Source organism: Argiope bruennichi, chromosome 2 (genome assembly GCF_947563725.1).
Source record: "Argiope bruennichi chromosome 2, qqArgBrue1.1, whole genome shotgun sequence".
In the NCBI taxonomy this organism is placed as follows: Eukaryota; Metazoa; Arthropoda; class Arachnida; order Araneae; family Araneidae; genus Argiope; species Argiope bruennichi.
This window is the reverse complement of record NC_079152.1, coordinates 75,457,217-75,484,194: the sequence shown is the minus strand read 5'-3', so window position 1 is coordinate 75,484,194 and position 26,978 is coordinate 75,457,217. Positions and strand designations below refer to the sequence as shown.

At 27.0% G+C, this 26,978-nt stretch overlaps 1 protein-coding gene across 1 annotated transcript; it reads right to left on the bottom strand.

Annotated features, from left to right (window-relative positions):
• Positions 1 to 431: 431 nt before the first annotated feature.
• On the bottom strand, positions 432 to 22,247 carry LOC129956039 (2-amino-3-ketobutyrate coenzyme A ligase, mitochondrial-like). The gene is made up of 12 exons (XM_056068270.1): positions 22,128 to 22,247; positions 20,846 to 21,078; positions 17,139 to 17,228; positions 14,916 to 15,135; positions 13,667 to 13,763; positions 11,949 to 12,035; positions 11,069 to 11,151; positions 9,145 to 9,254; positions 7,107 to 7,208; positions 4,277 to 4,352; positions 660 to 707; positions 432 to 583 (listed from the first exon to the last, which is right to left on the bottom strand). Exons 1-12 carry the CDS (start codon positions 22,138 to 22,140, stop codon positions 477 to 479), a joined length of 1,266 nt encoding a protein of 421 aa, XP_055924245.1. The 5' UTR covers positions 22,141 to 22,247; the 3' UTR covers positions 432 to 476.
• Between the last annotated feature and the right edge of the window lie 4,731 nt (positions 22,248 to 26,978).

The window sequence follows — 26,978 nt, the reverse complement described above, 5'->3', positions numbered from 1 at the left end:
TTTCATGTTTCATAATTCAATGCAAATCTGTATTGAATTATAACTCATATTTTATTAAAAAGTAATTAATTCATCAGCCTAATGTCAAATAAGATTATTCACAATATGTTTTTGAAATAATGTACTATGTGTAGTTGAAACATGATAGAATGTTTTGAAGTTAAAAAACTGATTTTATTTTTGTTATTGTGGTAGAATCTAGTTATTATTTTTCGTTGCAGGAAACTTTTCATTTTCAGCTTTACAGTCCATTTATAGTAAGACAACATTTTCCGAAGATAATGTTGTCTTACTTTTAGCAAATACGTTTTTCAAGATTTAACTGAAATTTTTATTTCATTACAGTAAAAATCAAGATATTGAAATCTATAAGGTATCGTTATACTATATAGATTATTTTATTTCAATAATAAAAACTTATATATAAAATGTTCAGCATTTTATCTTTATTTATTCCAAAACAGTTTATTATTTTGTTAAAGAGTGCTAAGTTCATGTGCTACTTCTTTAAATGATTCCACAGCTTTAATTATATCTTGTTCAGAATGTGCAGCCGATATTTGAACCCGGACTCTTGCTTTATCTGAAATGGGAAGAAATTAAATCAAATATATGTTTTTGTTATGATTATTAAACTAAAGAATCAGAATATAGCTTACTTTTAGGAACAACTGGATAAGTAAAGCCTATGACATAGATGCCCCTATCTGAAATAAAATTCAATTTTTCATGAGAATATGGAATTTTAAAAGACACAATTAAATCTAATTCGTGAGCAAGATCATCTATGTTCGTAAGCATGATCATTCTTTTCAAATTCCATTCTGCAACAGAAATGTTTTCTCTTTAAGATATTTAATTTTTGAATATAATTTTTCACCAATTGTCTTTAATTTAGATTTATATGAAGTATTAGTTGATTTTTAAAATTTATTGACATACAGTATTTAACATATATAAAGACCTGAGGACAAGTTGATGTTTAGTTTTCATTAATCCTTTTCATACCGATTGAAATTTTTATTTATCAATTTAGAAAGAGTTTTTGTGCCATTAGGCCTTTTCTAAATTCACATCATCAGTATTATTTGCATATTATTTACATTAACATAGTTATAGAAAGTACTGTTTACTGATTTTTTTGTGATATATTTAGTTGAAATATTAACAATAAATTTGTGTTGGAAGACAGATTTTCTGATTAGCTTGATAAATCTCTACCAGTAATAAAAATAAATGTATGCATTTTCAAGATTGACAGTTTGATTTCAGCTGCCATATTTGATACATATATACTTTGAAAGCTGGGAATATACATTGCAAAGTGATTTTTAAAAAATTTATCGAAATTATGTTTTTCTTACGATTTCGAAAGTATGATAGCACAAAGATTTTTATACCATCTTAAAATTAAAATAAAAAGGTAGTGGTGCTAATTTATTAATAATACACTTTTTTCTAAATTTAAACAATATTTAAAAAAAATATTGCATAATTTCCAACATTGCAACCATGCGTTTTAAGCTGTTTCCATTGTTTCATCAAATATTTAATCGCATGATTTATAATTTTCTTCCATTGTTGAAAGCTGAATAAAAATTCTGTTTCCAATATTTGTAGTTTACAAAATGAAGTTTGAATATCGAGAAAGGTTCGGTGAACCAGGCATTTACATTTTTAATAACATAATGTCACTAGTCTCTATCTGAAAGGTTCATGTACACAGTGAACAAAAGCATATGGAAGACAAAATAATACAGCTTTAATATCTGACAGCTTAATATCTAATCATGGATATGAAGTTAAATGTATCAATTTAATGAAACATAACCATTATTCCTGGTGAACTAGCTTGTCGAAAAAGAAGACTTATGATTTTTTTTTCGTTATGTTATATTTTTAATTAATGGATTAAAAAGCATTAACAGATTCATTTTCAGAAATCATTTGGAAATAACGTAAAAGATTTTTTTTTTTAAGTCAAGAAATTTAATCTTTTGTACCTTAAAAGATATTGAAAAATATTTAACGATATTCTAATTATTGTTTCATTGAAAAAAAATAGAATTTTTATACAGAATTATGGCTGGTAGTGACAGCATATTTTTTTATAATTAAAATGAAAGAAGCAAGAGTGAAAAGGTCTATCAACTAACTAAATAGTGCTGGTGGAAGCTAATTTATCTTGTGTATCGGATAAAACCAGATCATAGTCAAAAGCAAGTCATTGCTGACAGATTATTCTTGGTGAATGTTGCCAATGTTTCACATTTAATGAATTCAGAACAACTATTAAAACAAAAATATCCAGTAAATGAAAAATAATTCGATAAGATCATTCATCCTGAAAATGCTTGATCAGTTGCGAAGAAATCTATTAAATGTTTCAAGTTTTTGGATGAAATGTGGTGTTGCGCCTGTTACATACACCAAATGTTGCTTATTTTTAATACCATTTGCTATGAGTTTAGATGAGTGATAATTTTGTGTTTGTCAAGGCGAAAAATCGGATAAATGAGTCGCAATCAAAGATTTAGAGTTTCGATTCCATAATTAACTTATTGCCTGAAAGATAGTTCAAGATTGCAATTTTTAAAAAATACTTATAGAAAAAATTGTACGTGGAAAGATTGTAAAAAAAAAGCTTTTGCAAAGATAAAACAGGTATGTATCTTATTTGTTTATTATTTATAGCAGCAGAATTTAAAATTATCAGAGAAATTATTATTTAGATTTAATAATTATGATGATTACATAGATGTAAATTATAATCGTGGCCCAGAAGCCAATTCCTAAACTATTAGGCATAGACATGTGCTTATTGCTTTATAAATGTTCTAATTGGTGTAAGGAAATAAATTAGATATTAGGTTCAATAAATATACAGCTTCCAAAAATTTAGAAATATAAATTTTTATACAAATCCCTAGTCACATTTAACAAAATAATTTTGTCACTTTAACATTTTAAACAAAAGAAAAGGTCAATTCTTTTGCGACCAAAACTAACCAAGCTGTAAAGTATTGGATATCACTTATGTGTGTTAGTGCATTTTTGACCATTTCAGTGCTTATATCAAGAAAAATTAATACTCAAAGCTCGACGGCCACTATTTATTTAAAATAGTTAAACTTGAAGCTGCATAACTTGATTAGTTTTGTTCATGTAAGAGTTGAACCTTTTGGTTTCGTTTAAAATGTGTGTCAAGAATGTTTTATTAAATATGCATAATAAGGTCAGGGGAGTGTTTTAAAAGAATTATAATTCTTGATTTTTTTTTCAGTATTATATATATATATATATATATTATATATATATATAAACGTTTTAGAAATTAATTACGAGGTTAGAAATTAGAAAGAAAACCTTGTGTCTTGTATGCCCAGTAAATCTTGTAATAAGCCTTTCCCCACATTTAGAATATTTTTATTATCGCAAAAAAATTTGATTATCGCAAAAAAAAATTAAATAGAACCTGCAAAATTCGATCAATTTATTTAATTTTATCATCGTCTTTTTTAATTACTAAAATGAATATTGGTGTAAAGATAAATGGAAATTGTGTAATTTTGGTTATTTAAAATATTTCAAAGGCATTCTGTTCAGTATTGATAATTCATAAGCTTGTGTTAAAAGCCCATGTGCAAATAATTTAACAAAAGTTAATTGAACTTGAATCTGAATTTCTCTATTGTGTGAATTTCTTTATACGATATTTTTTAGCCTTAGAAAAAAAAATACTCGCATTAGATTTCGATTATAGCTTTACAAGAAGACACCGCTAGTCCCTCCCCCACGTACACCAAATTTCCCTTCTCCACCAATTCAATGATTGACCAGTCTAAATGGCTCCAATGCTAATTCTGTCAGGTTTTTTAGCAATGAAAATAGATTAGACTTTGAAATGTCATCACACCATTGGAGTAATCATGAATTTAAAAAAATAATAATAATCTTAAAATTTTTTTCTATAATGGAAAATATTTTCTATCTTTATAATAACAGAATTTGCATGTGTACAAATTCATAAATTTGATTACGAAAAGGATTGATGAGTTAAAATATTACTTTTTGATTAATTTTGAATTGATATTTCTTTAATTAATCCCTTTACTTCATTACATAGTTCACTTTTCTTTTTTTAATTATAACAATATAATCTAAAACTACAATTTTTTAAAAAATATATTTTGAGATTTGAAATTATTAGTTGGTACCAAGTATATATTTTTAATAAAATAATCATATTTTACTGTAAAAAATATCTAAAACTTACCAAGCATTTTATTTGCCATCAATGTTGCTTGGTTTTCTTCTGCCACCATAACAGGGCAAATAGGATGATCATCGCCCTGAAAAACATTCATAATAAGTAAAAAATTTGACTTTTTTTTCCCCCATCTTTTGAATTCTAGACGATTATATATATATGTTGCACCTACCATTCTACAATCTACATTGCATCTACCTTCTGCTACCATTTAATTAATCGTCAAGTTTTTTTAGAGCTGTTTATAGAATTGTACATTAAAAAGATGATTTATTCTCAGTATTATTTAAATTTAATAATAATACTCAGTATTATGTAACAGTTTACTATATTTCATGTCAATTAAACTGCTTAGCAACAAACTTTTTTACATCATTAAAAAAATCGTCACAATATTAGTTTAATATATTCTGACTATTTCTTGGTAAATCTACTATATTTGTAAGCAATAATCTAAAATTAACTTAGAATTTTACTATCTAGCTAGCTTTTTTTTTTTTTTAATCAGACAGAACAATAAATGTTGCTAGGGTTAAAACTTCTGAAATTCAATATTGTAAAATTTCCTATCTAATATTTCATATGCGATTTTTTATAGACCAATCATCATAGTATTTAGTTGAAAAGATGCCAAATATATTTGCCCAAAAATTCATTAAAAGAAATTTAATATTTCTTTTCATATCCTAATAACAGAGGTATAAAAACAGAACGTCTCCTTACAGAAGATCTATTGAAATGGTAGAGACACTTAAATAAACTTAAAAAATATATATCAAATTAAATGCATTGCTTAAATTAATCTATTCGAAAATATGTTTAACAGATATTGTTTATCTACTTTTTAACTTAATTGATTTCAAGAATACTTTATTCGAACCAAACTCAGAATAAAAAACAATTTCGATACGAATTATTTAAAGAAACAGGATTAAGATTCTTGATATTTTAAAAATTATACCCTTTGCTTTTTCTCTCTATATCTAAATGTAAGTATACGTTGGTAAATTTGTGTTTAATTGAAATTTGTTCATTTTCATTGTCTCATTTGTTGCATACAAAAATGTACAAAAAGAAAGTATTATAATCACCAAAAAGTGCGATTTGAAGTTAGAAAGAATTAGAATTATATCTATCTGAAGAATTAGAAGATGAATTATATCTATCCGTTCGTATATAAGTGGGAACAATAATAATGAAAAGAAAGAAAAAAAAAAAGCTAAAATAATGAAATTCCACAAATATCTGCAACAAAAATGTATATCTGTGTCAAATTTTTGATTAAATCCATATAAGGTACTCTATTTGTCATTGTATGCCAACTCAATAATAAAAAATTGCAAAGAGATAGACAAATTAAACCTAGGTAATAACACTAAAACTGTAAATCTGTGCATATATATATATATATATATATAGGGTGTCCCCCAAAAAATTTAGTAAACTTTTATTTCTTTAATTATTGCAATTAGACATATACTTCCATTTGCAAGTTTCCTTAAATAGGGACATAAATCTATAAAAAAATAATATGGCTTCTGTTCTGAAGAGTAAAAAGTTTTTAAATAATTATTTGGAATGTGTGAGATTTATTCCCCCCCCCCCTTAATATCGTTTATAAGCATATGAAGTTTCATTTTTATACATGTAGAACTTTACTGGAATATTAAAAGACAGATTTATTGACTTGCACCATTTTTCCATACCTCATACTGGTGTTTGAGTGAGTCTTTTATTGTCGTTTTTAGTGATAATATACATGTCACAAAAGATTATTAAAACAAGGAATGACAATGCATTTAATAACTTCCATTAAACTTTGAAAAATGATCAAATAAAACAATAAATAAAGTACTTAAAGAACTTGTTCAAAATAAACACTTTCGAGATCTAAACAATTACATTCTTTTAATAACCCTTGTACAGAAGCGATGTTCATCGTTTGTAATATCAAAACCGTGGGTGGGTGTGCGTGCGTGTGTGTGTTTATTCGTCGGCAAAGATCTACTGCATCTCCAGAAGTACAGATATGCACTGAAGAATATAAGCAACACCATAAATAAAAGTCATCAGGTGTCAAATCAGATGATATAGGAAGAAGTTCAATCTGCCTAGCAATGTACAACTGACCTATGATGAGGGTGGGTGATATCTCTTTGTACTTATAGATATAACTATTTTCAAAGACCAGTGGGCTCAGATTAATACCATTCAAAACTAACTGACTATATCGGTCACACGCTGTTGTATAAAATAGGAACAACCAAAGAGTTACTAAGAATGCCATACCACACACTTGTAGAAAATTATTACTGATAATGTCAATTTTATACCAAAATTGCAAAATTCTTTTTTCATTTAAAAAAGGGCTGTTTTTCCATCCATCTCGATTTAAGTTCCTTCGTCTATACAAATTATGTTCCTCAGGGAAAAAAAGAAAGATTTGATTCCATCTGAAATGGGTCCGATTTGTATCTGATCATGATTTGATAGTAGCAGTCCAAGGAATCAGATAAAAATTTAATCATTTTTAACTTATTAATTTCAAACTTTACAGAAGTCTAACTGTTTTCAAACAATTGCCTACTTTATTTAAAAGAACTTTGTAACTGGTGTAATCTCTAGGTGTAATACTTAGAAAAATAAAGGTTTGTTCCAATTTTTTGGAACATCCTGTATATCGCACCAAATTGGTAAATGGTATTGTTCCAATATGCAAACTCTTCTTTTCGCTATAAAACGGAACTAAACAGAAAGTGTGTTTTTTATTGTGGAAACATATGGAGAAATCTCGGGAAGAATATTCTACTTTATTTGGAATAAAGCCTTAACTCACGATTATATTCATTCCAGCAGCTTTCATTGCAGATCTGAATTTTTTCGTGTTCTCTTGCAAAGTGTTGACGAGTCTTGAGTTCTCAGTGAGTATATCCAGGGCCTAAAAAAAAGTATCAAAATTAATGTTGTGATATCAGCTTCGTAAGTGATTGAAAATTTTGATAATATTCATTTATGGAATGGATGAAAATTAATATATGAATGAATAATGTGAATGACTTTTTGAACCAGAAACGATGTTTCTTTTATTTTATCATTTTCTATAAATAAAATGACAGCAATTTGCAGTAAGAATAAAAACTATAATTCAAATTAAGAGAATTTTTATCAAGTTTTAAATTTAATAACTGTATTACATTTTATTTTTCAATTTTTTATTGATTTAACAAATAAAGCAATTGGCAAAACAATTTAAACCTTGTAGCGATCGTGCTAATTGAAAATGGCTTGAAGATTTATGAATTAAATACACTTTTCGGTAAATATAATATAACATTATTTTGTTTTATCAGTCCTTTTACTTGCAAATAAACTATCATAGTTAAAAGATTATTTAAACGATATCATAGTAAATAATTTCACGAAATTTATTGTTTCGTGAAAATGACATCACCTTGTACGCCCTTACATTTATTGAACGGGTGCGAGACTATTAATGAAAAATTATACAAAACGTTTCACTCAAAGATATACAAACTTCTGGGACGAATAAAGTTCTGGCACATAATTTGGGACCATATTTATGCAATATTCATAACTTATTTTCATCTAATGTTAATGAATGGGTTAAAATGGAGATAAGACAATAAATGTATATATCTAAATGAGCAAGTATTATTTAAAAAACACTGAGTATACAGTCCAATAAATTAAACAAATTTTGTTATGTCCTATCAGAGAACATAATACATGTGTACTGAAAATCATTGCAAATAATAATATAATCGATACATAATAATCATTGCAAATATGATAATGATTCATTGCTGGATCATTGCAAATAATAATACATAAAGTGTGACTATCACAGAATTGTTTCCTTTTCAGGCAGTCCATGCACACATTCCTCAAAAATGGATGCATTCGGTCCTCCACAGTTGGTCTATTAACTATACAATAATCACCATTAATGTTATGTATTCGCAGAAGTGAGATCTGCTCACTATCCCAAGCAACTTCATATACATATCATTGTGACGTCCCTCCCCTACCTTCATTGGAGGATTCTGCCCATTAAAAACAAGAATAAAGTTTCATAAAAAAAATAATTTTACAAAATTAGGAGCGAATAATCTTTCTTGCCAAAATATTTTTCTTTTATTACGATAAATTTATTCCATCTGTGTTTCCATTGTTCAAAATATTTTAGAAAGTCCTCATAGGCTGAAATTTTTTACTGTCACTTCGTTTGAAACTCGCAATATTACTAGCCCTATTGGTCATAAAAAAATCACTGCAAGTGGGCTTTTTTTTAAAGCACAGGCGTTATCCTTTATTATTTTCTTAGTAATAATGACATATACAACCTGTATATATATATATATATATATATATATATATATATATATATATATATATATATATATATATATAATTCATTTTTGAGCACTCTATCTTATGGTATCCCTTATATTCATCATATGCGACTCGATTTCACAAACTAATATCTCATACCGATTTAACATGAAAATGGGATAGTAATGGATTATTGAGTAATTAGTTTCCATTGTTGAAAATGATGAAACTGTTCTAGGAATGAACAAAAACTTTATTTAATTTTATATTATACATAATTATATTTCGTTTATTTTGCCAATATATGAAAAAAATAGTTGAAAAGGATGCTGTTATGTAATTTGAAATAAATTAATCATAATTAATTTTGAAAAATTGAAGTACTATAATTTTTTCTGCATTTCTTTATGGAAATCACTGTGTCTAAAAATATATATTTGGGAGATGGTTCTCCTTTTTATGATTGCTTTCCATTATATTTCCAAAATTAGATTTAAAAAATTAATAAACAGATGTATAACCTTAATACCACAGGCGACTACAGCAGGAGGCAGTGCATTGGAAAACAAATAAGGGCGTGATTTCTGACGTAGTAAATCCACCAGTTCCGATTTAGCGGTTGTGTAACCACCTGGAAAAGTGAATGTAAATAACTTCATTCTTATTTTGTTGGAATATAAAAATTATAGCTTCGTTTTTGAAAATAGATTACACAATCGAACTGCATAGTAGAGAAATGTTTGATAACAATATTTATTTGTATATACGATGTAGCAGATTAGACACAGAAATACGATGAATTCCCGGCAGGAAGTTATTCAGTTATAGTGAACCAATATTCTTTTTGTTATTTTAATTGCTTAAAATTCTTTTTTGTAAAGCTAAATACACTCTTTAAATTAAACATTTCGAATGACTTGATGTTATAATATATTTAATTCGATTTATTTTTTTCTTGTATACACTATAAATAACATAAAATATATCTGGAACCAAAAAAATGAAAACTAATGAGCTAAAAACTCAATATTACAAGAATATTTATTTCAATAAAAATAATTAAACGAGCTAAGATATTGTCCCGTACAGTTCGGTAGAAAATTGATGACCTTCATTCTTGAGTCAGAATGAGGTGGGCTCATTTTTATCACATATTTCGTCATTTAGAAGAAATTAAGACAATTGGGTAATACTTTAACTAAATTGACTAATTTACCATGATTTTATGAATTTTTGACTTATGTTAACTGATAACTTCTGTTGCCTTGAGCGTCATTTATTAATCCGGATTCTAATAAATTCTTCGATTTATCAATTTTGGACAATTTCCAAACTGAGTGATCAGTTCAAGATTCCATTTTATTTTTCATTTCCGCTGTATAGATATTATCTGTAACAAATGTACTGAAACTAAACGTGCATTTTAGGAGTTTTATATTCATTCAAATTTTGTTGATTTTTTTTTCATTTAAAAGACGCAATATGAATGTAAATGTTTAATATAATGAATCTTAATAACAATAAAACATTTAGTAAACAAAATAGAAATTTGAAAATTCAATTATTTAATTCTAAATAAAAAAAGATTTGCATTTTAGAAATTTTATTTATCTTATATTCATTCAAATTTTCCTGATTTTATCTATTTATTTGCTTATTTAAAGAACGCAATATGAATGTAAATGTTTAATATAATGAATCTTTAAAGAAATAAACTATCAAAAACATTTAAAAAAACAAATTAGAAATTTAAAAGTTGAATGTATACAATCCTAAATTTAAAAAAAAGAAAAAAAACTTTGAGAATTTAAGAATTGTAGACATCTGATTTTAAAAACGCCAACGACATATTAAAACTATCAAGTTCTTCAGAAAACTTGTTGAAAATTTTATAAAATTAGCATAAAGAGAAATTATCCATATTGCAAAATTTGACGAACACATTCTCAAATAAGGTGTTTTTAGATGTTATGATTGGAGCAGCATCAGTACAAATATATCATCGAAATCAAACATAATATTGATGACTTTATAATAAAGGAAAACATAAGAAAGATACAACGAGATTTCAAACTAGGAATGTCAAACACCTTATTGAGATAAGCTGAAAATCTGAATAAAAATAGTTAAAAAAATTTAAATTTGAATCTTTTGAAACTTATAAGTTAATAAAAATTCTAATTAACAACTTGTTATCTGAAAGGGAATATCAATTTTTGTACTTAATTTTCAAATGCTTACAGTCCCACTTCCCCCTTCATTTCTCAAAGTGTAATTTTTTCAATTGGATTTCAAAATAAAATATTTTGCATACAAATACACTTACAAAAATAAATATGAAAGAAGAAGAATTATAACATAATAATAAAATTATATTTAAAAAAATGTTCAGTTTATGAGGTTTTGTATCCATAAAACAAAAAGAAATGACAGTATTCTGCTTACCTGCTGCTCCTCCTAAAGCTTTTCCCAAAGTAGAATTGATTATATCGACTTTTCCGTTCAAATTAAAATGCTCCTCTGTTCCTCTGATAGAAAAAATAATTCAAATTGTTTTAATTTTTAATACATCTAAAATTTCATTATTTAATTTAATTTCGAAAAAACACAATGTTCAATTTCTTTTATTAAAAGCACCATAAAGAAATCAATATATTCTTTTATTATAAAAGAAATTTAATGTTCAAAAAATTATAAATTTTGTCCATGGGAAAATCTTATGTAAAAGAAAAAATTTATGAAAAAAGTTGCAAGGAATGGGAAAAGAAAAAAGTTAAACTCCTTGACTATAGCCATCTTATATTTACAGCTTATTAGTGTACTTTTCATCTCTGTTAATAATAAAAGTGAATGTTTATCCGTAAGTCTGTAAACACTTCGCATGTTTTATTAGTTGATTTAGAATTACCATATTTGGTACGGATATACTTTAAAAGGTATAAATGTGCACTTCGGAGCAATTTTTTAAAAACTTAGAATAGAATTAAATTAATTAAATATTAAATAAAGAGTTGGTGTTTACCATTTATATGTTCTTGAAATATAATTATTAAGAAAATGTAAACGAATAAATTATGGAGATAATCATAAAATTGTACCAGATTTTACTGTACCTGTATTTTTATATGCTGTAAAGAAAGATTTATAATTTAATAAAATTAGGTTATAATTATAAAAAAATTGTAACATTACTTTCTCATAATTTAAAAGCTATAAATTTTAAAGATTTGACAATTCATTGCAAACTATTTCAAAATAATCTCTTTAGTAAATTCATTTGCACATTAGTATTAAACAGAAATTTAATTTATTCAAAGGCACTTACCTTCCAGTTTTTCCTAGTACACCTGTTGCATGGCATTCATCCACAAATACCAGTGCATTGTATTTTTTAGCCAGAGCGCAAATTTCTCTACGAAGTGAAAGAAAAATATTATTAGGCGATGAATAATTTCATAGGTGAATTATAGTCTTCCCAACTGGTATTCTTTCAGAAGCCATTTCATGATAAAAAAAAAAATCTTTATATTATTCTTTTTATTCTGAAAAATGAATGCAAATATCAATACGCATACAGGTGTAGATAGAATTGTTCTTTAAAAATATTTCTTCTAGTTTTTCATATGCTAACCATAAAGAGATTCTTTCTTTTAAATTTCTACTTATATTCTTAAATATAATATATATATAAAGAGATTAACTTTGTGTTGTGATTCAAATTTCGCCATAATTCAATATTCTTAACTCATCAAATGTTATATTTGTAAAATAAAGTAGATGTTCAATCATATATTCATTAATTAACTTCAAATTATATAAAATCGATGTATTAAAAAAGTTATTTATATTCTAAAACGTTTTATTTAAAATATTATATAAATACATCAAATACTAAATATTTGACTTTCGAGCACACTTTAAGAGAAGTTTAATTCATTCATTTAATGTCAAACTTGTTTTGCGTTTAGATTGCTTAACAGCTCATTTTGAAGCATTTCAGAGTTATTTTTTAATGAACTTTCCAATTTCGTGCTTCTATAGAATAATAAAGATAAAACTGGAACTTTCATCTACTTCCAAACTTCCGCACCACACCAACAGATGAGTACCTAAAGCTAAATAGCAGAACAGAATATCAAAAAAAAAAAAAAAAAACTGTTTGGGGCTTTCAATTTTTCATATACTATTGTTGAGCACTGGTATGCCAGTCTAGCCTATAAGATTCAAACGATAAAAAGGCAATTTTTCCTAACTGTGTTTAGTATTTACGTTATTAAGACGGTTGTCAAAATATTTGTTTCATACATTTTTTCTGGGAAGAATTCAAAAATTAGCCCCATACAACATTCCACATGTTATTGCGGTATGTAACTATGAAGAATAGAGAAATAGAATGCAGAATCTGATATTCTTTTTAATATAGTTCTTATTTTAAAAGGTGGGTCACTAAGTTAATAAATCATACCAATAAAATGAATATCGTTATACAACAAGTAAATAATACAGCAAACATGAGCTTTCATTGTTCCATATCCATAAAACATTTTAGTAAATCCCCGAACTTAATTATAGTTCTTTAATAATTAAAAATTTTATTCTTTTTCGACGAAATTAATAATAATCTATAATATATATAAGGACAAATTCCTCTTAGCCTGCTCTACTATGAACAATTCTACTAAAGGGCATATTCGATTTATCAAATTTCTAAATGAACAGAGAGCGCAGCCATATTTGAACTATCATCCTTTTTAGAATTATTTAAATATGTATCACCAACTGGAGATCTCTTCTTAATGAAGTTCTGGTTCGATTTAAATTCAAAATATATTGTTTAACTGATATAAGGGAAATATTTTTAACTTATTGGTCCTTATTAAAAAATTTCTTGTTGTCATAAGGGAGGCAATCTTATAGAATGGTGGAAATATAGAATGGTGGAAAGTATATGCAGCCTTAACTTTTATTCTTTTTGTTTATACTCATATCAATTAAAATTCCAATCAATAGTTAAAAAAAAAACATATCCAATGTAAAACTCACGGCAGAGGCGCAATATTTCCGTCCATGCTAAAAACTCCATCTGTAGCAATTAATCTTATACGTGCCGAAGAACTTTCTTGCAGTTTCTTCTCCAAATCTAATTAAGTATAATATTTATAAAACAAAATGCTAAATAAAAATATCAATTTATTTTATTGAAATATATTAGTTATATTTCAAGTTTTATTTTTTAAAGGAAATTTGTTTTAATGCATGAATGATAATAATAGTTTTTTTACATGATTTTTATTATTATAATGACACTCATTACTAGAGATATATGATAATCAGCAGGCAAATTCAAATGTTTAATAGGTTCTTTAAAGACATAAATTGAAAAAAAAATTTGAATATTTCAAAATCTCGCGCCTTTTCATGATAAAATTAAACTAGTTAATACTCTACTTATACTTGGCTCATTAACAATGCTCAATTGAATAAGAAATGTATTAACAATAGAGCATATTTTTTTATACATAGTTCTCTAAACGTTTTCCTCTCAAAATCCCAATGAAAATAAATCAATGATTTTAAATAAAAAAAAGTTATTTGATAAAATTTAATAAAATCTTTTAATATAAAATATCTTTATTACGATATTTGTTAATAAATGTTGAGGAATTTGAAAAGTGCTTTTCCAAAAATAATTACAACAAAATTTTATTTAAGATTATATCGTTTATTGAATCATATTGATAAAATTCCGAAATTAATCATCCGGGGAAAAAAAAAGTTTTAAAGATCATTTTTTCCGCATGGCCGGTGTCGCCCTCTAAAAGAGCATGAAGATTTGAGATATCCTTTGCATTATTAAAAAAAAAAAAAAAAAAAAAAAAAAAAACGATTAATATAAAAGTGTAGCTGTTACATAATTCTACTACCTTCTTTTTTAATACAACAGATGGCGTTACCTTATTAACACCAAGGTATATTTCCCATTAACCTTTTTGAGAAAGATACCCATTTAGAGCTCATTATAATCATATGGTATTCTAAATGAATGTCATGTATTTTCGTGTTCGTGTTCGTTTTGTCTTGTGAAGTGTGGAACTTAGAAAATAAATAAATAACTGTTCCTAAAACTCGTGTATTATTTTCATTTACCTTATAATGAAGTTATAAAGAGTCTCGTCCATCTACAAATGTGATTTGATAGTTTTAAATCAAAAATTCTATTTTTGGAATTTTGCATATATGATTCTCAGGAGGCAGTATGTATCATGCGTCCAAACAGTGAAAATTAATTTACCGTACATATCTCTGTGTCTATATCTATATTTTTGAGCCTTGCATAGCCTTATCCCATCAATAATTGAAGCATGATTCAGTTCATCTGACAGAACAGCGTCTTCTGATGTTAAAAATGCTTCGAATAATCCTGCATTCGCGTCGAAACAACTCGGATAGATTATACAATCTTCGCGGCCATGAAACTGGGCAATTTTCTTTTCCATTTGCTTGTGCAAATCCTGAAAAAGAATGACAATCAGATAAAACTTTAAAAGTAGATAAAGAAAAATACAGAACAATATCAATATAAAATTTAAATTTCTTTAGACAAATATATTTTATTACAATTGAAATTCTCAGTTTATAATTTTTTGAATTTCAAAATCGCATCCTATAGCTAATCACTTTTTTTTTTATATATAACAAAGAAATCCTTGCTAAAAAAAACTTTTATTACAAAATTAGCACTAAAAACTCCTAAATATAGCATTTCATTTAACGAGTTGTTATTTATAAAATTAGATTTTTCTCCATCTTGACGAAATGTGGAGATTTTTTGCTACTTTTGGCATCGAAATCCTGTTTCTAAGGCATGCTAGATTAAAAGATTAGATATTTTGTTTATCTTTATCTTATAAGTACACTATTGCAAGTCCAGTTTTGCGAATTTTGATTTTTTTTTTTATCGCATTTACATTATTTGCTTTTTTGAACTTCTTTTGGTTCAATGTAAGACGTTAAATCTGTTTCACGATAATTACCTTTGTAGTATAGATATAAAAATCTATACATTGGTTAAAAAAAATTTCAAAGCATATTTTTAAAATTTTTATTAAATGAATATTACTGCTTCTTTAACGCTAGATGGCACTGGATAAGTTTATTTATAGAAAACCACTTCCCCTCCCCTCTCCTATATCGGTAGTTGTAGAGCAGACTGCCTTATAGCGTAAAAAAGAGGGCAACCGCTGTCATTTTCAGTGCTATGTTAACGTTGCTAAGTTTTACAACTCGTCTTGTATCTCATTTATAACGAGCATTTATAAGTAACAATCAGAACCAAACAGCTTTGAAACTTGGAAGCTGGAAATTCCCCAAATAAATTGGATTATTTCAATTACATTCCTAATATTTTTTATTCTTGTTTGTAAGCTTGCTATGTTTTTGTTAATTAACTGATTGTTCTGCTGCTAGGAGGAGAATATTTTATTTAATAAGTTTATTTTATTTTTAACAAAAACATTCATGTTTCTTCATTGCTACATAGACCGACACGAAAGCAGTCTATCAAATGTCTGGCGCAGAATGACCAAATCTGGTCCTTGTGCCATAAAACCAAACCAAACCAATCATTACTACGTGGTATGAGTTTATAAATTTACTTTTATAAATCTTAATATCTGTTATTCAGATCAATTCTGTCTATATACCATTATTGTTATTTGCATGTATGGTTATTTTTTTTAATTAATTCCTCTTTATTAAAGTTATCTATCGATGAAAAATTTTTTTACTCTATTCAGCATTTTCACCAAACAATTTAAATGCCCTTCTCCCGCACTAGCAAGTCTATTTAATTCAATATATTTATAAAGATGAGCATTGGTTTTAATAAATAAATAAAGAGTAAAAAATTTAGATCTGAATTAAATAAATAATATTCGAATACCTTTAAAAAATTCGTAATTTGGTGCAATTTCATAGGGAGCAAATATTTCAATTGGGCTCAGCTTTAAAGCAGATTATTTCGTTCATTCTATCTGCCATTCATTTAGATTTTCTATCAAATTCTTACTAATTTATTCTTGCGTTATTGTCAGATCATGCATTGAATTATCTCATAAAGATTTGAGATCATTTAAATAATTTTAAAGTTTCTTAAAAAAATGGATAAACATCATATTTTTTTCATAAAAATCTATCTTTTATCATCTAGGTTGTATTAATTAAACATTTTATAAAACTTTTGGTATTATGATATGGGTTTTGGTACAATTACAAAAAACTGAATTAAATTATATAATTTTTGAGAAAATGACAAAGAATCTAAATATACTCTACATTCAAATAAAGAAGAAATAGCTTTGAATTTTCGACACAAAAACAACTTTTAAAAACTATTCATTTTTCATGGCTTATTTTTTAAAACTATATGGACCATTATCTTGTGCATTCTCATGTCATATCCGTATACATGAGCAAACGAAGAGAAATTATTTACTAAAATTTTGTAAATTGTTACCTGTGTTCCGCAGATGAAACGAACCGAACTTAGGCCAGCTCCATATTCATCTAGAGCTTTTTTCCCGGCTTCAATTATGTCTGGATCACTCTGCGAATATTCATGTAATAATTTTTTCTAATTATATGAATTTAATAATTATTCAAATTAAAAAAAGAAATGAATATATAATAACAATATATATATATATTTAAAAGTAATGCAATGAACATTTTTCTTTATTTTAATTACATATGTACTCGTAAATTTTCCTTCATGCGTACGTTTTCTACAATTCATACTAATAGCCGTGTTTTTGAAACATTCTTCGAAAATTAAAGTGTATATTTAACACGTAAAAAGCTATGTCAGTTTTCGGTTCCATCATTGTAGGCATTCTGATTTATCTAAATGTAATTTTGGAGATTTCAAATGCCTTGATGGATAAAGTAATATCCAAACTATATTAATTTTTTTATATTATTTTGTTAATTTTTATGAAAAAATTTTAAAATGACTTTAATAGTATATTGAAATGTTAATGCTTAAATAACAAGTGTTCTAATATATGTTAAAATTAATGTAAAATTCTACATAAAAGAAGAAGAAAGAAAGAAAAAATTGTGAAAAACTGTTTAATTCGACATTTCTAATTTCTGTAAGATTCTATAAAATTTCCCTTTTTAACAAAGTAGAAAAATACATGGAGAAAATGAAAGGTATTTTTAACATTAATAGCTATACTTCAAAATATTACAGGCTGGCTACAAAAGGAGATTCCCTGTTTGGAGGTATCTACAGCCAGCTTTTAGACTCAGATTGTGAAAGTAACAGAAAATGAATTCCGGAAAAAACATTTATTAGAATTACCGATATACTAGTATCTTATACACAGGAAAAGTCGAGATGTACATTTTTCACTTTTTTGAATTTTTTTTATCAGTCAAACATTAATAAAATTTTTATAATCTATTTTTCGTGCTTTCCTTGTGACCCTTTTATCGATTCAACAATGTCAGAAATTTTTCATTGGCTCCTTTCTTTATCTATTTTTTTATGTAGATTATTTTATTCTGCCTTTTACAGTCGATGTATGAAAATATGATTCCATTTCCTCATCTACTGTAGCTGTAGATGACTCATAAATGTTATTTAAGGTTATCCTGTATTTGGCAGGTGTTGGATGAATCATTATTTTTTTATAAAATGTAAAGGAGATTCAACATCGTCGCATATTTATATTTTCTTTTGATTTATTTTATTTTTGAAATCTACTCTATTATAAAGTAACAAAAACATGCATTATTTAACTTTAAACTTTTATACTTAATATTGACAATTAATTTGCGACTGTATTTAATATAGTTGCAACTAGGGATTGCAATACCGGACCAAAATTTCAATACCGGTATTCGGTATTTTTAAAATCTTAATACCGGGATACCGGTTTTAATACCGGTATTAGAAATTTTGGGAAAAGAAAGAAAACACAGGTGTTTCTTTTTTTTTATTTGCCAGTTTTGTTAGAGAGTGTAAATATCACAAAAAATAATTTGTAACTTATAAATTATAACAGTATATAAAAAAGTAAAGAAGCATTTTATTTATTTAAATCACAAAAAAAAAGTGTAAATATCACTATTCAGTTTGTGGTACTATTACAAATTTTTGAAATGCGATCTAAAAAAACATAATGCAACAATTGTACTATCATTAAGCCTGAAAAGTAATTTTGTGTAAAAATGACCAGCTATCGAAAACGCTCTTTCGGCATCTACGCTAGTTGGTGGTACTGTTAGCAATGCGCGATATACTTTTTCCAAGTATTTACCTCTAAATCCCTCATCTTCAAATAAATCGATTTCTCGTCGGATGGTTTTGGATATAGCTGATTTCTGTATTGTATTTTGGTTCGTTGAAATCTTTTTATTTATCGCTAATTCTAATTTTTGTTCAAGAGACAATTCCTTTTCACTATCGACAGTAGTGACATCATAATCTTCGATAACTGAACCGAATTCTGAATGTGGATAGGTTTGTGGGAAAAAATTTTAAGAAACTTTACTCTAACTTAATCATATTTGAATTGGTTCTTTTCTTTTCTTCTTTTCATTTTTAAAATCATTAGAATTATGCAAATACCATAAGACATTTTCTATTTCGGTATGCCTTTCTTTTATGCGATTTTTGAATGTAATATATAATTCTTCAGATACTAATGTGTGCTGTTCTTTCAGTGGCTGCAACATGAAATTTATTGTAGCATTAGCTGTAAATAAATAGAATTTATCTGACATAATGCCTCAATAGTCAGTTTTATTGGAAGTAGAGCTGATATAGTTCTGGATATTAAGTCGAATTCACTATCTGAAAAATTGATTTACAAGTTTAAGTCGATTATTGCTTTTTGGATTGGATTTCTCAGTTTCAAAAATCGTTCCATCATTAGGAGTAAACTGTTCCAACGTGTTTTAGAATCTAATATTAACATATATTCTGTTTTATTTTCAGTTTGTATATATTTTAGTAATATATCCTTTTTATAGGGGAACGTTTCAATATTTTAACAATTTTTCGAACTTTATAAATTATAGGAAGCAATTCTTGATATGTTAATATTTCATCCTCATTAGCAATATCTTCTTCAACAATTACATTGTCATTATCTTCATTGTCAATATCAATCTCACTCCTACTCTTTTCAAAGTTGGAATCCGTAGTTTCTATATCCTCAGTATTTTGGATTCTTCTGTTCTTTATATTTTTGGTATAATACATCTATTACTCCTAATTGAATTCCATGTGCATACCACAACTGCTGATTTGCACCAATCAACTTTCCAACTTTTTTCATAATTGTTGCTTCATCAGTCGTTATGGATACAATATTTTCTTTCAGGGATAATCCATGTTTCGCTAATTTAGATTTAAGCAATTAATTAAGCCATTCATTAGCTAATTAATTTCGCCCGTTAGGGAGACATAAAAACAAATCGTATACTATATTGCTATGTTCGCGATACCTGAACATATAGTGGAGACCATTTTAAAAATTTCTAGTAAATACCGAAAAACCGGTATTTAAACTTGCGAATACCGGTATTACAAAATTGTACAAATGGCTCAAAATACCGGTATTCGGTATCCCGGTATACCGGTATTGCAATCCCTAGTTGCAACCCGAGTTAGTATAAATACAATAATTGAAATATTAAAAAATGTTATCACAAAGCCATAATATTATAAAAATTATTATATTATTGCTTTAATAATTATATTGGTAATATTTTATATTATTAATAATTGATAATATTTTATATTATTAATATAATAATTATAATTATTATTATATTATATTAATATTATAAAAATATTATCTGATATCATTGATAAAGTCATGGCGGATCACTGAAAAACTCACTCATTTTTGAAATGGTGTAAAAATAGTTTGTGCAATAATCAGCGCTAACTTTTTGATTAATTTTTAATTGAAAATATAATTAAAATCTTGAAGCATTTACTTTAGTGAACACTTAATACCCAGGAAGTAATTGTATGCTAAATTTTTTTAACTCTGGGTCCAACGGTCTGTATTGTAGAACAATTTGAACAACTTTTTTTTTTTTTTTTTTTTTGTCATTACGAATATCGCATTATGCAATTTACAGACATTATATTAAACTAGAAGCATGATCATGTTTTTAAAAAATGCTTTAAAATGTACTCACAGATAATCCTAGATAGTTATTAGCACAAAAATTGATTACTGATCTTGTGTCACCTTTGACTTTTATGTGAGCTGCTTGTTTGGACACTATGATTCTTTCACTTTTGTAAGTTTTAGCTTCTTTGATACCGTCCAATTGAGAATCAATCAGTACTTTTGTAGCAGCCCAAGCACTGCATTTTTGGCTGTATATCTTGCATGCGTTTTCCGCTTCCAGAAATAATTTGTTTATGACTAAAAAAGATAATAAAATTGAAATAAAAAGGGACTGTTTTGTTTCTAAATATTTTTAAAAATATCAGTTTCCGTATTTAAAACTGAAATTCTATTGGATTTGGATATAAATTATTGCAAAGATTTGGATATAAATTATTGCAAATATTTAGAAAATGATACGAATAAATGTTAATTATACAGTAAAAATGAATATACTTAAACTGAAATCAATTTAATCATTAACCACATAATTTATTTTTTTTTAATTTCTCAGTCCCCCCCACCCGTTTTTTAATGTCATGCGATGATGCATATGCACGTTGAATGCAATGCAAATAGTTCCATCTTAAAGTTTGGAAAAAATCCTAATGAAACGAATAAGATTTTATTTTTTTAGGTAAAAAATTACACATCGATCGTACCTAAATGAAGATTTGGGTTGAATGTGTATACACATAGAACACACTTAACTGGTTAAACCTCAAGAATATATTTTAAAAATGATATGAAATAGAAATTTTTAACATAAAATGTAATAAATTAAATTAATTTTAAAAGTTTCACTTTTTTAAATTGTAGGAAATTGTAATTATAACAAAAAAAAATTTCAATTTATTTATTTACTTTTTTTTCATTTGAAATGTTGAACATTTGATTTCAAATTTTTATTGAAATTGCAGTAAGCTTAATTATTTGATATAATACTTTAAAAATGAAAATGTTTAAGCTGCTGGATAGAAATCGAGAAATTCAATTATTTCTTACTCACTGAACTGCTGTTATTTTTAAATAAATAAAACATAATACCTAACAAAGTGAAAGCATTCTTTCCACTTAAAAAATTTATGCCTAAAGAAATAAATAATGAAACTACAAAATTATAAACAGCAAAACAAAATAAGTATTTCAGATGTCATTCCTTCAGCATTTATGTTAAAATTGTCATAATATTCTCTCCATTAAAACTTTTTATTATTTCAAAATAAAGTTTATATTGTTTGATCAAAGAAAATCAAGAAAAATCGATATTTTTAAGAACAAGTATAAAGCCACGTAAGAAAATATACCTGAGCGATACATCGTAAACAAACCGATGGTATAAACTGATCGTTCCACCAGAGTGAAAGCAATCGGCTGCGTAACCACCTGCCAAGAGATTTCACCTGTATCCACAAAGCGCCTGTCTGAAGTTGAAATACGAGTTCTGAATCGCTAGAAGGGGATAATTTATTTTATTTATTTATTTTTGTCTCTTCACAAATGAAAGAGGATGTATTGGGGCCAATTATTTTGAAAATTGTTTGGTGCCACTTGTTTTTCATTGCTGTTTGTTTTTGGTACGTTTCGACAACTTACCTAGTGTATGCTACTTAAATAAAATAGAATGCATGAAAGATACGTTATATTTACAAATCTGTATTGCTCTAGAGACGAATGATTACAAAATATGTATAAAGATTTCATACATTTAAAAAGAACATCTAATTCTAATATATGAAATGTATTATTCAAAAAAAAAAAAAAAAGCCTTGAGTAAAAATAATAGGGGTTTTTTCCCCCCCTAAATCTGTCTACTTTTGAAAAATTAAAGTTTATCCATCTAGCGCCGACGCATCGTGATTATTTGGACACGTCATGCGAGATTCGTCTACGTATAGCTTAAAAGTGAGATGCTCATGATTAAAATGCTTTGTTTTCTCTGTAAAGTAATTAGATGACATTTTCTATGTTGATTCAACCGGAAGTTCATAGAACATTTAAAATGTTCATGTACACATGATTTTGAATTGAATTGTAGAATGAAAGAATTATAGTATTTACTTTTAATTTATAAATTAAAAGATTTTATACGACAATTTTGATGTTTGTACGACTCACTTACAAATGAGTGAAATGGTGAAGTTAGCTAATAAATAAATAATTTTAAAGCTTAAACGAAAGAATACTTGGTAGCAAAGGGAAAATAAATGTATTTTTTTTTCCCGCGAGTTATGCTAATTTGTCAGGTCATTAAGAACAAATAAGAAAAAAAATTTTAACTGACGGAAAATGCGTTTTATAGTGAGCATATTCTTTTTTCACTGGTCTTCTATTCCTTAATCAAATTTATATTTATATCTGCATTTTATCCATTATATATTCGGGAGAATGATTTTTTTACTTTTTCCAATTTATTTATTTCGATGATTTGCTAAAATCATCGAAAGTTATTTCATTGAATGATTGAGCCACGAAATATTACCGCCCATTAATCTTGCCTTTTTATAGATACAATTACAATTTTAGTAATAAAACTACACGCCAAATTTCCCTTTACTTATATCGTAACACCCGGGGGGGGGGAGCACCTCGAAATGAGGATGAGATGCTTCCGGCATGGTGGTTGGATCTCGCCACCCTGGAGGGTACACAAATAGGTGGGGGATCTGACTTCTCTCATCGATGAGGGGACGTACTTCCTTCCGGGAGTGTTGTACCGTGGCCGGTGATGGCCATTAGGACTCAACCACAGTTCCCGCCAGTGTTGCTGTTGCGGCGATCCGGTCATTCAGTTTTATGGTTTAAATCCGTGTGCCTTCTTGGCAGGTCGGAGAGTGAGATGGCTGACTTTATTTATATCGTAGCGTTTTCACTTTCTTGAATACTAAGTATACAAAGCGAAATTACTATAATCGTGCAAAAATTCGAACGACATTTTGACGAGTTTCTACATTTCGGACTTCCTGATTTCGAAAGATATATTTCTGGAGTTATGTCTATCTGTCTGTGAGCATGATAACTCAAAAATGCTTTGAGCTAGATAGATGAAATTTTATATAAGGATGTTATACCAAATGTGTAATTTTTTCATTAAGTTTTGAACGAAATCCATTCAAAGGAAATCTGTTTTCTAGCTGCCCAAATACACATTAATAAAATAACTACAAAAAGAAGACAGCTAGATGGATGGATCATAGGTTTAACATATGATGTATAAATCCATATTAAAATTAGAACCATATCAGGTTGATCGCCTGTTGATTTATATTTTTGCAAGCACGTAAATGCGAGAGATCAAAAAAAAAATAATAATAATGATAATGACTTAAATGTATGGTATGTAATTATTTGTTGCAACTGTAGTTTTGTATCAAATGTTGTTTTTAATTGGGTCGGAAAAAAAGACGATAAAAATGCACATTCGATTTTCATGTATTTGTTTATTAATTGCATTCCAGTGACTCATCGCCAAAGATCGCACGCTTGTAAATTATTTCTTAAATGCTGCTCGACAGCGGCATGCGGTTAATAATGCACAAGCAAATCGCATTTATAAGAGAGTACGTTAGACAATTTCGGTGAGATCAGTCTCACTGGTTAAGCTGTAGCGTTTAGCTACATAAGAATATACAGATGTTCAATTTTTCGACTTATTTAGTTCAAAATTTTATATGAACTTGAATTTAAGATGTAAAAATTGTTTGTTAGTTTTTATTTGTCTGTTGGCATCTTGTAATTTTCGTGTTATTTATGCTTCATGTTACGGGAACGGGCAGACAGACAAGCTTCCTGTGGATGGATTTCACACAAAGTTTGATAGATATTTACAAATTTCACGTAAAGACCACTCATGAAATTTCATTCATTTAATTTAAAATGTTTTATAGTTAGTTCATTTATATAAAGACAGATATAATATCAAAAATATGTTTCTTTCAGCTCAAAAAAGTTTAAAATAAGATGGTTCATCATCAAAAAAAAAAAAAAAAAATTATGACAATTACAAAACGTTTCTCTTATAAAAGAAATTAAAAAGCCATTTTAAGACAGTAATTATTTAAATCTTCGGAATTCGTTTGAGGATGAGATTAAAATACGCAAATTTGTATTGCAAAGCGATGTGATTACGTAATCTAATTTAGATTCCCAACTTTCAAAAGGATGAGAATTTTTAGAATAATAGAACTTCTGCAAAATTATTTTCATTAAATTTCTCATCTATGTGAAGATTTTTCGGTAACATTTTAGAACTTCATGTCTATCGATCCTCCGAATAACATGGACTGATGAACTTTATTATTAGAAATTTCCTTTTTACCTTCTCGGCATATATATATACCATCTCGCAATCTTGAAAGAATGTAAATTCGAAATTTTGACGAATTTTTTGTTTCAGATCTCTTTAAATTTGAAAAATACATTTTTGGAATTATGATTATCTGTTTGTCTCTCTATGAACACCATAACTGAAAAATGCTTTCGGTTAAATAAATGAAATTTCGTTATGTGATCTTTATATCAAATTTGTAGATTTCTGTGACATTTTTAATCCATTCAAAAGAAGTCTGTCTGTCTGTGCAAGTGAATATAGTAACTACAAAACATAAAGAACTAGATAAATAAGATTTGGTATAGATTTAGCAATTGAAATGTAAATTCATATCAAATTTCAGCCATATCCTTTTGGTTATGATTGCTTAGCCATCTGTACTTTTCGCGAATAACTAAAAATAATAATAATGAAACTTGATAAGTAATCTCGTTATTAAAATCAATGTTCTTTATAAAATCTTGGTTTGAAGCTGTCGAAAAAAAGGTGTGCAAAATGCATAGCCAGTTTTCTTTTTTACACTACAGAACTCAAAACTTTCATGCGCAAGACTCTGAAAATAAAAATCTGAGTACTCGTGGCATTCAAGGTCTTACTGAAGGTTTACAATGCGGAGAAAGGAAATACGATATCTAAATAGAACTTTGTGAGAAAGCTTCGGGGAGACCGTTTTCCCTGCTTTGTGTATAAATATGTCCCTTAAGTAGGGTTTCTAATTGTATACAAATACGATAGATTTCTGATTAAAAGGATACATAATTTTTTCAATCAATATAAATTTGGTAGAAGGTATAAATGTGGTTTCTTTCTGATGAGATATGTGGTGCAAGAATGTTACGCCAAAGATTTGTGAAAATTCCATGATAAAATTAAGTAGATAAATTTCAATCAAATTTGATTCAATCAAGTTTAAACTTCTGCTTGGCAAAAAAAAAAAAAAAAAAAAGCTAGGACAATGTGTAAAAATGGTGAACATTTAATTGTTGTCATCCAAAACCTAGATTGAAATATACTCAAGAAGATTTCATTAAAAAAATATGATAATCTCTATTTTGTGAGAAATGTTAAAATGGAAAAAGAAAAATTCTACGGAGCTTGTCAACAAAAGCGACAGAATCTGAAAACAATAAGACAGTCATGACAACTGGAGTATGGACAATCCAGAAAGTTATGCTGAACTGGACAAATACTTTGAAGAGAATTTTGTATCTCTATTTAATATTGCTCTCTAATTTAATATTGCTTATATTATTTATATTTACAATAATATATGTCATAAATATTTTTGCTAAACTCTAATATTACCCTTCTCATTTAATGCTTTTTATTCTCTCACTTTAAAGTGCTGTAACTATATTCGTCTAAAAATTGTTGAAGTGCACACTTCAGACTACGATTTTTTCAAAAATGCAGAAGATCATCAATTCAAAATCAATAATGAATTAAGAAAATAATAGTAATAGAAAATAATCCATTCTCAAGTCAAAACTCATTTCACTGCTAGTCAGGATTTTGGGTTAAAACACTTATATTGAGTACATGCCCCTATTTACCTAACTTTTTTCATTATTTCGGCATTTAAGTTCATGGGATTTCTAGTAGAAATTTAAATATTGGATTTTCTGTAGAACAGTGTGAAATTCCTATAAGAAGCTGGCTGGACGAAAAAAATATATGAAATTAAAGATAACATTAAAAAAACAGAAAAGCAATATTACAACGAAACATTACAATTATTTTTCCAGTTTTTTTTGTGGCATATATTTAAAAACTATTTTTTGCTGTGAAATAAGAATTCTTTTATAAGTAATGTGCACTTTCATTAAAT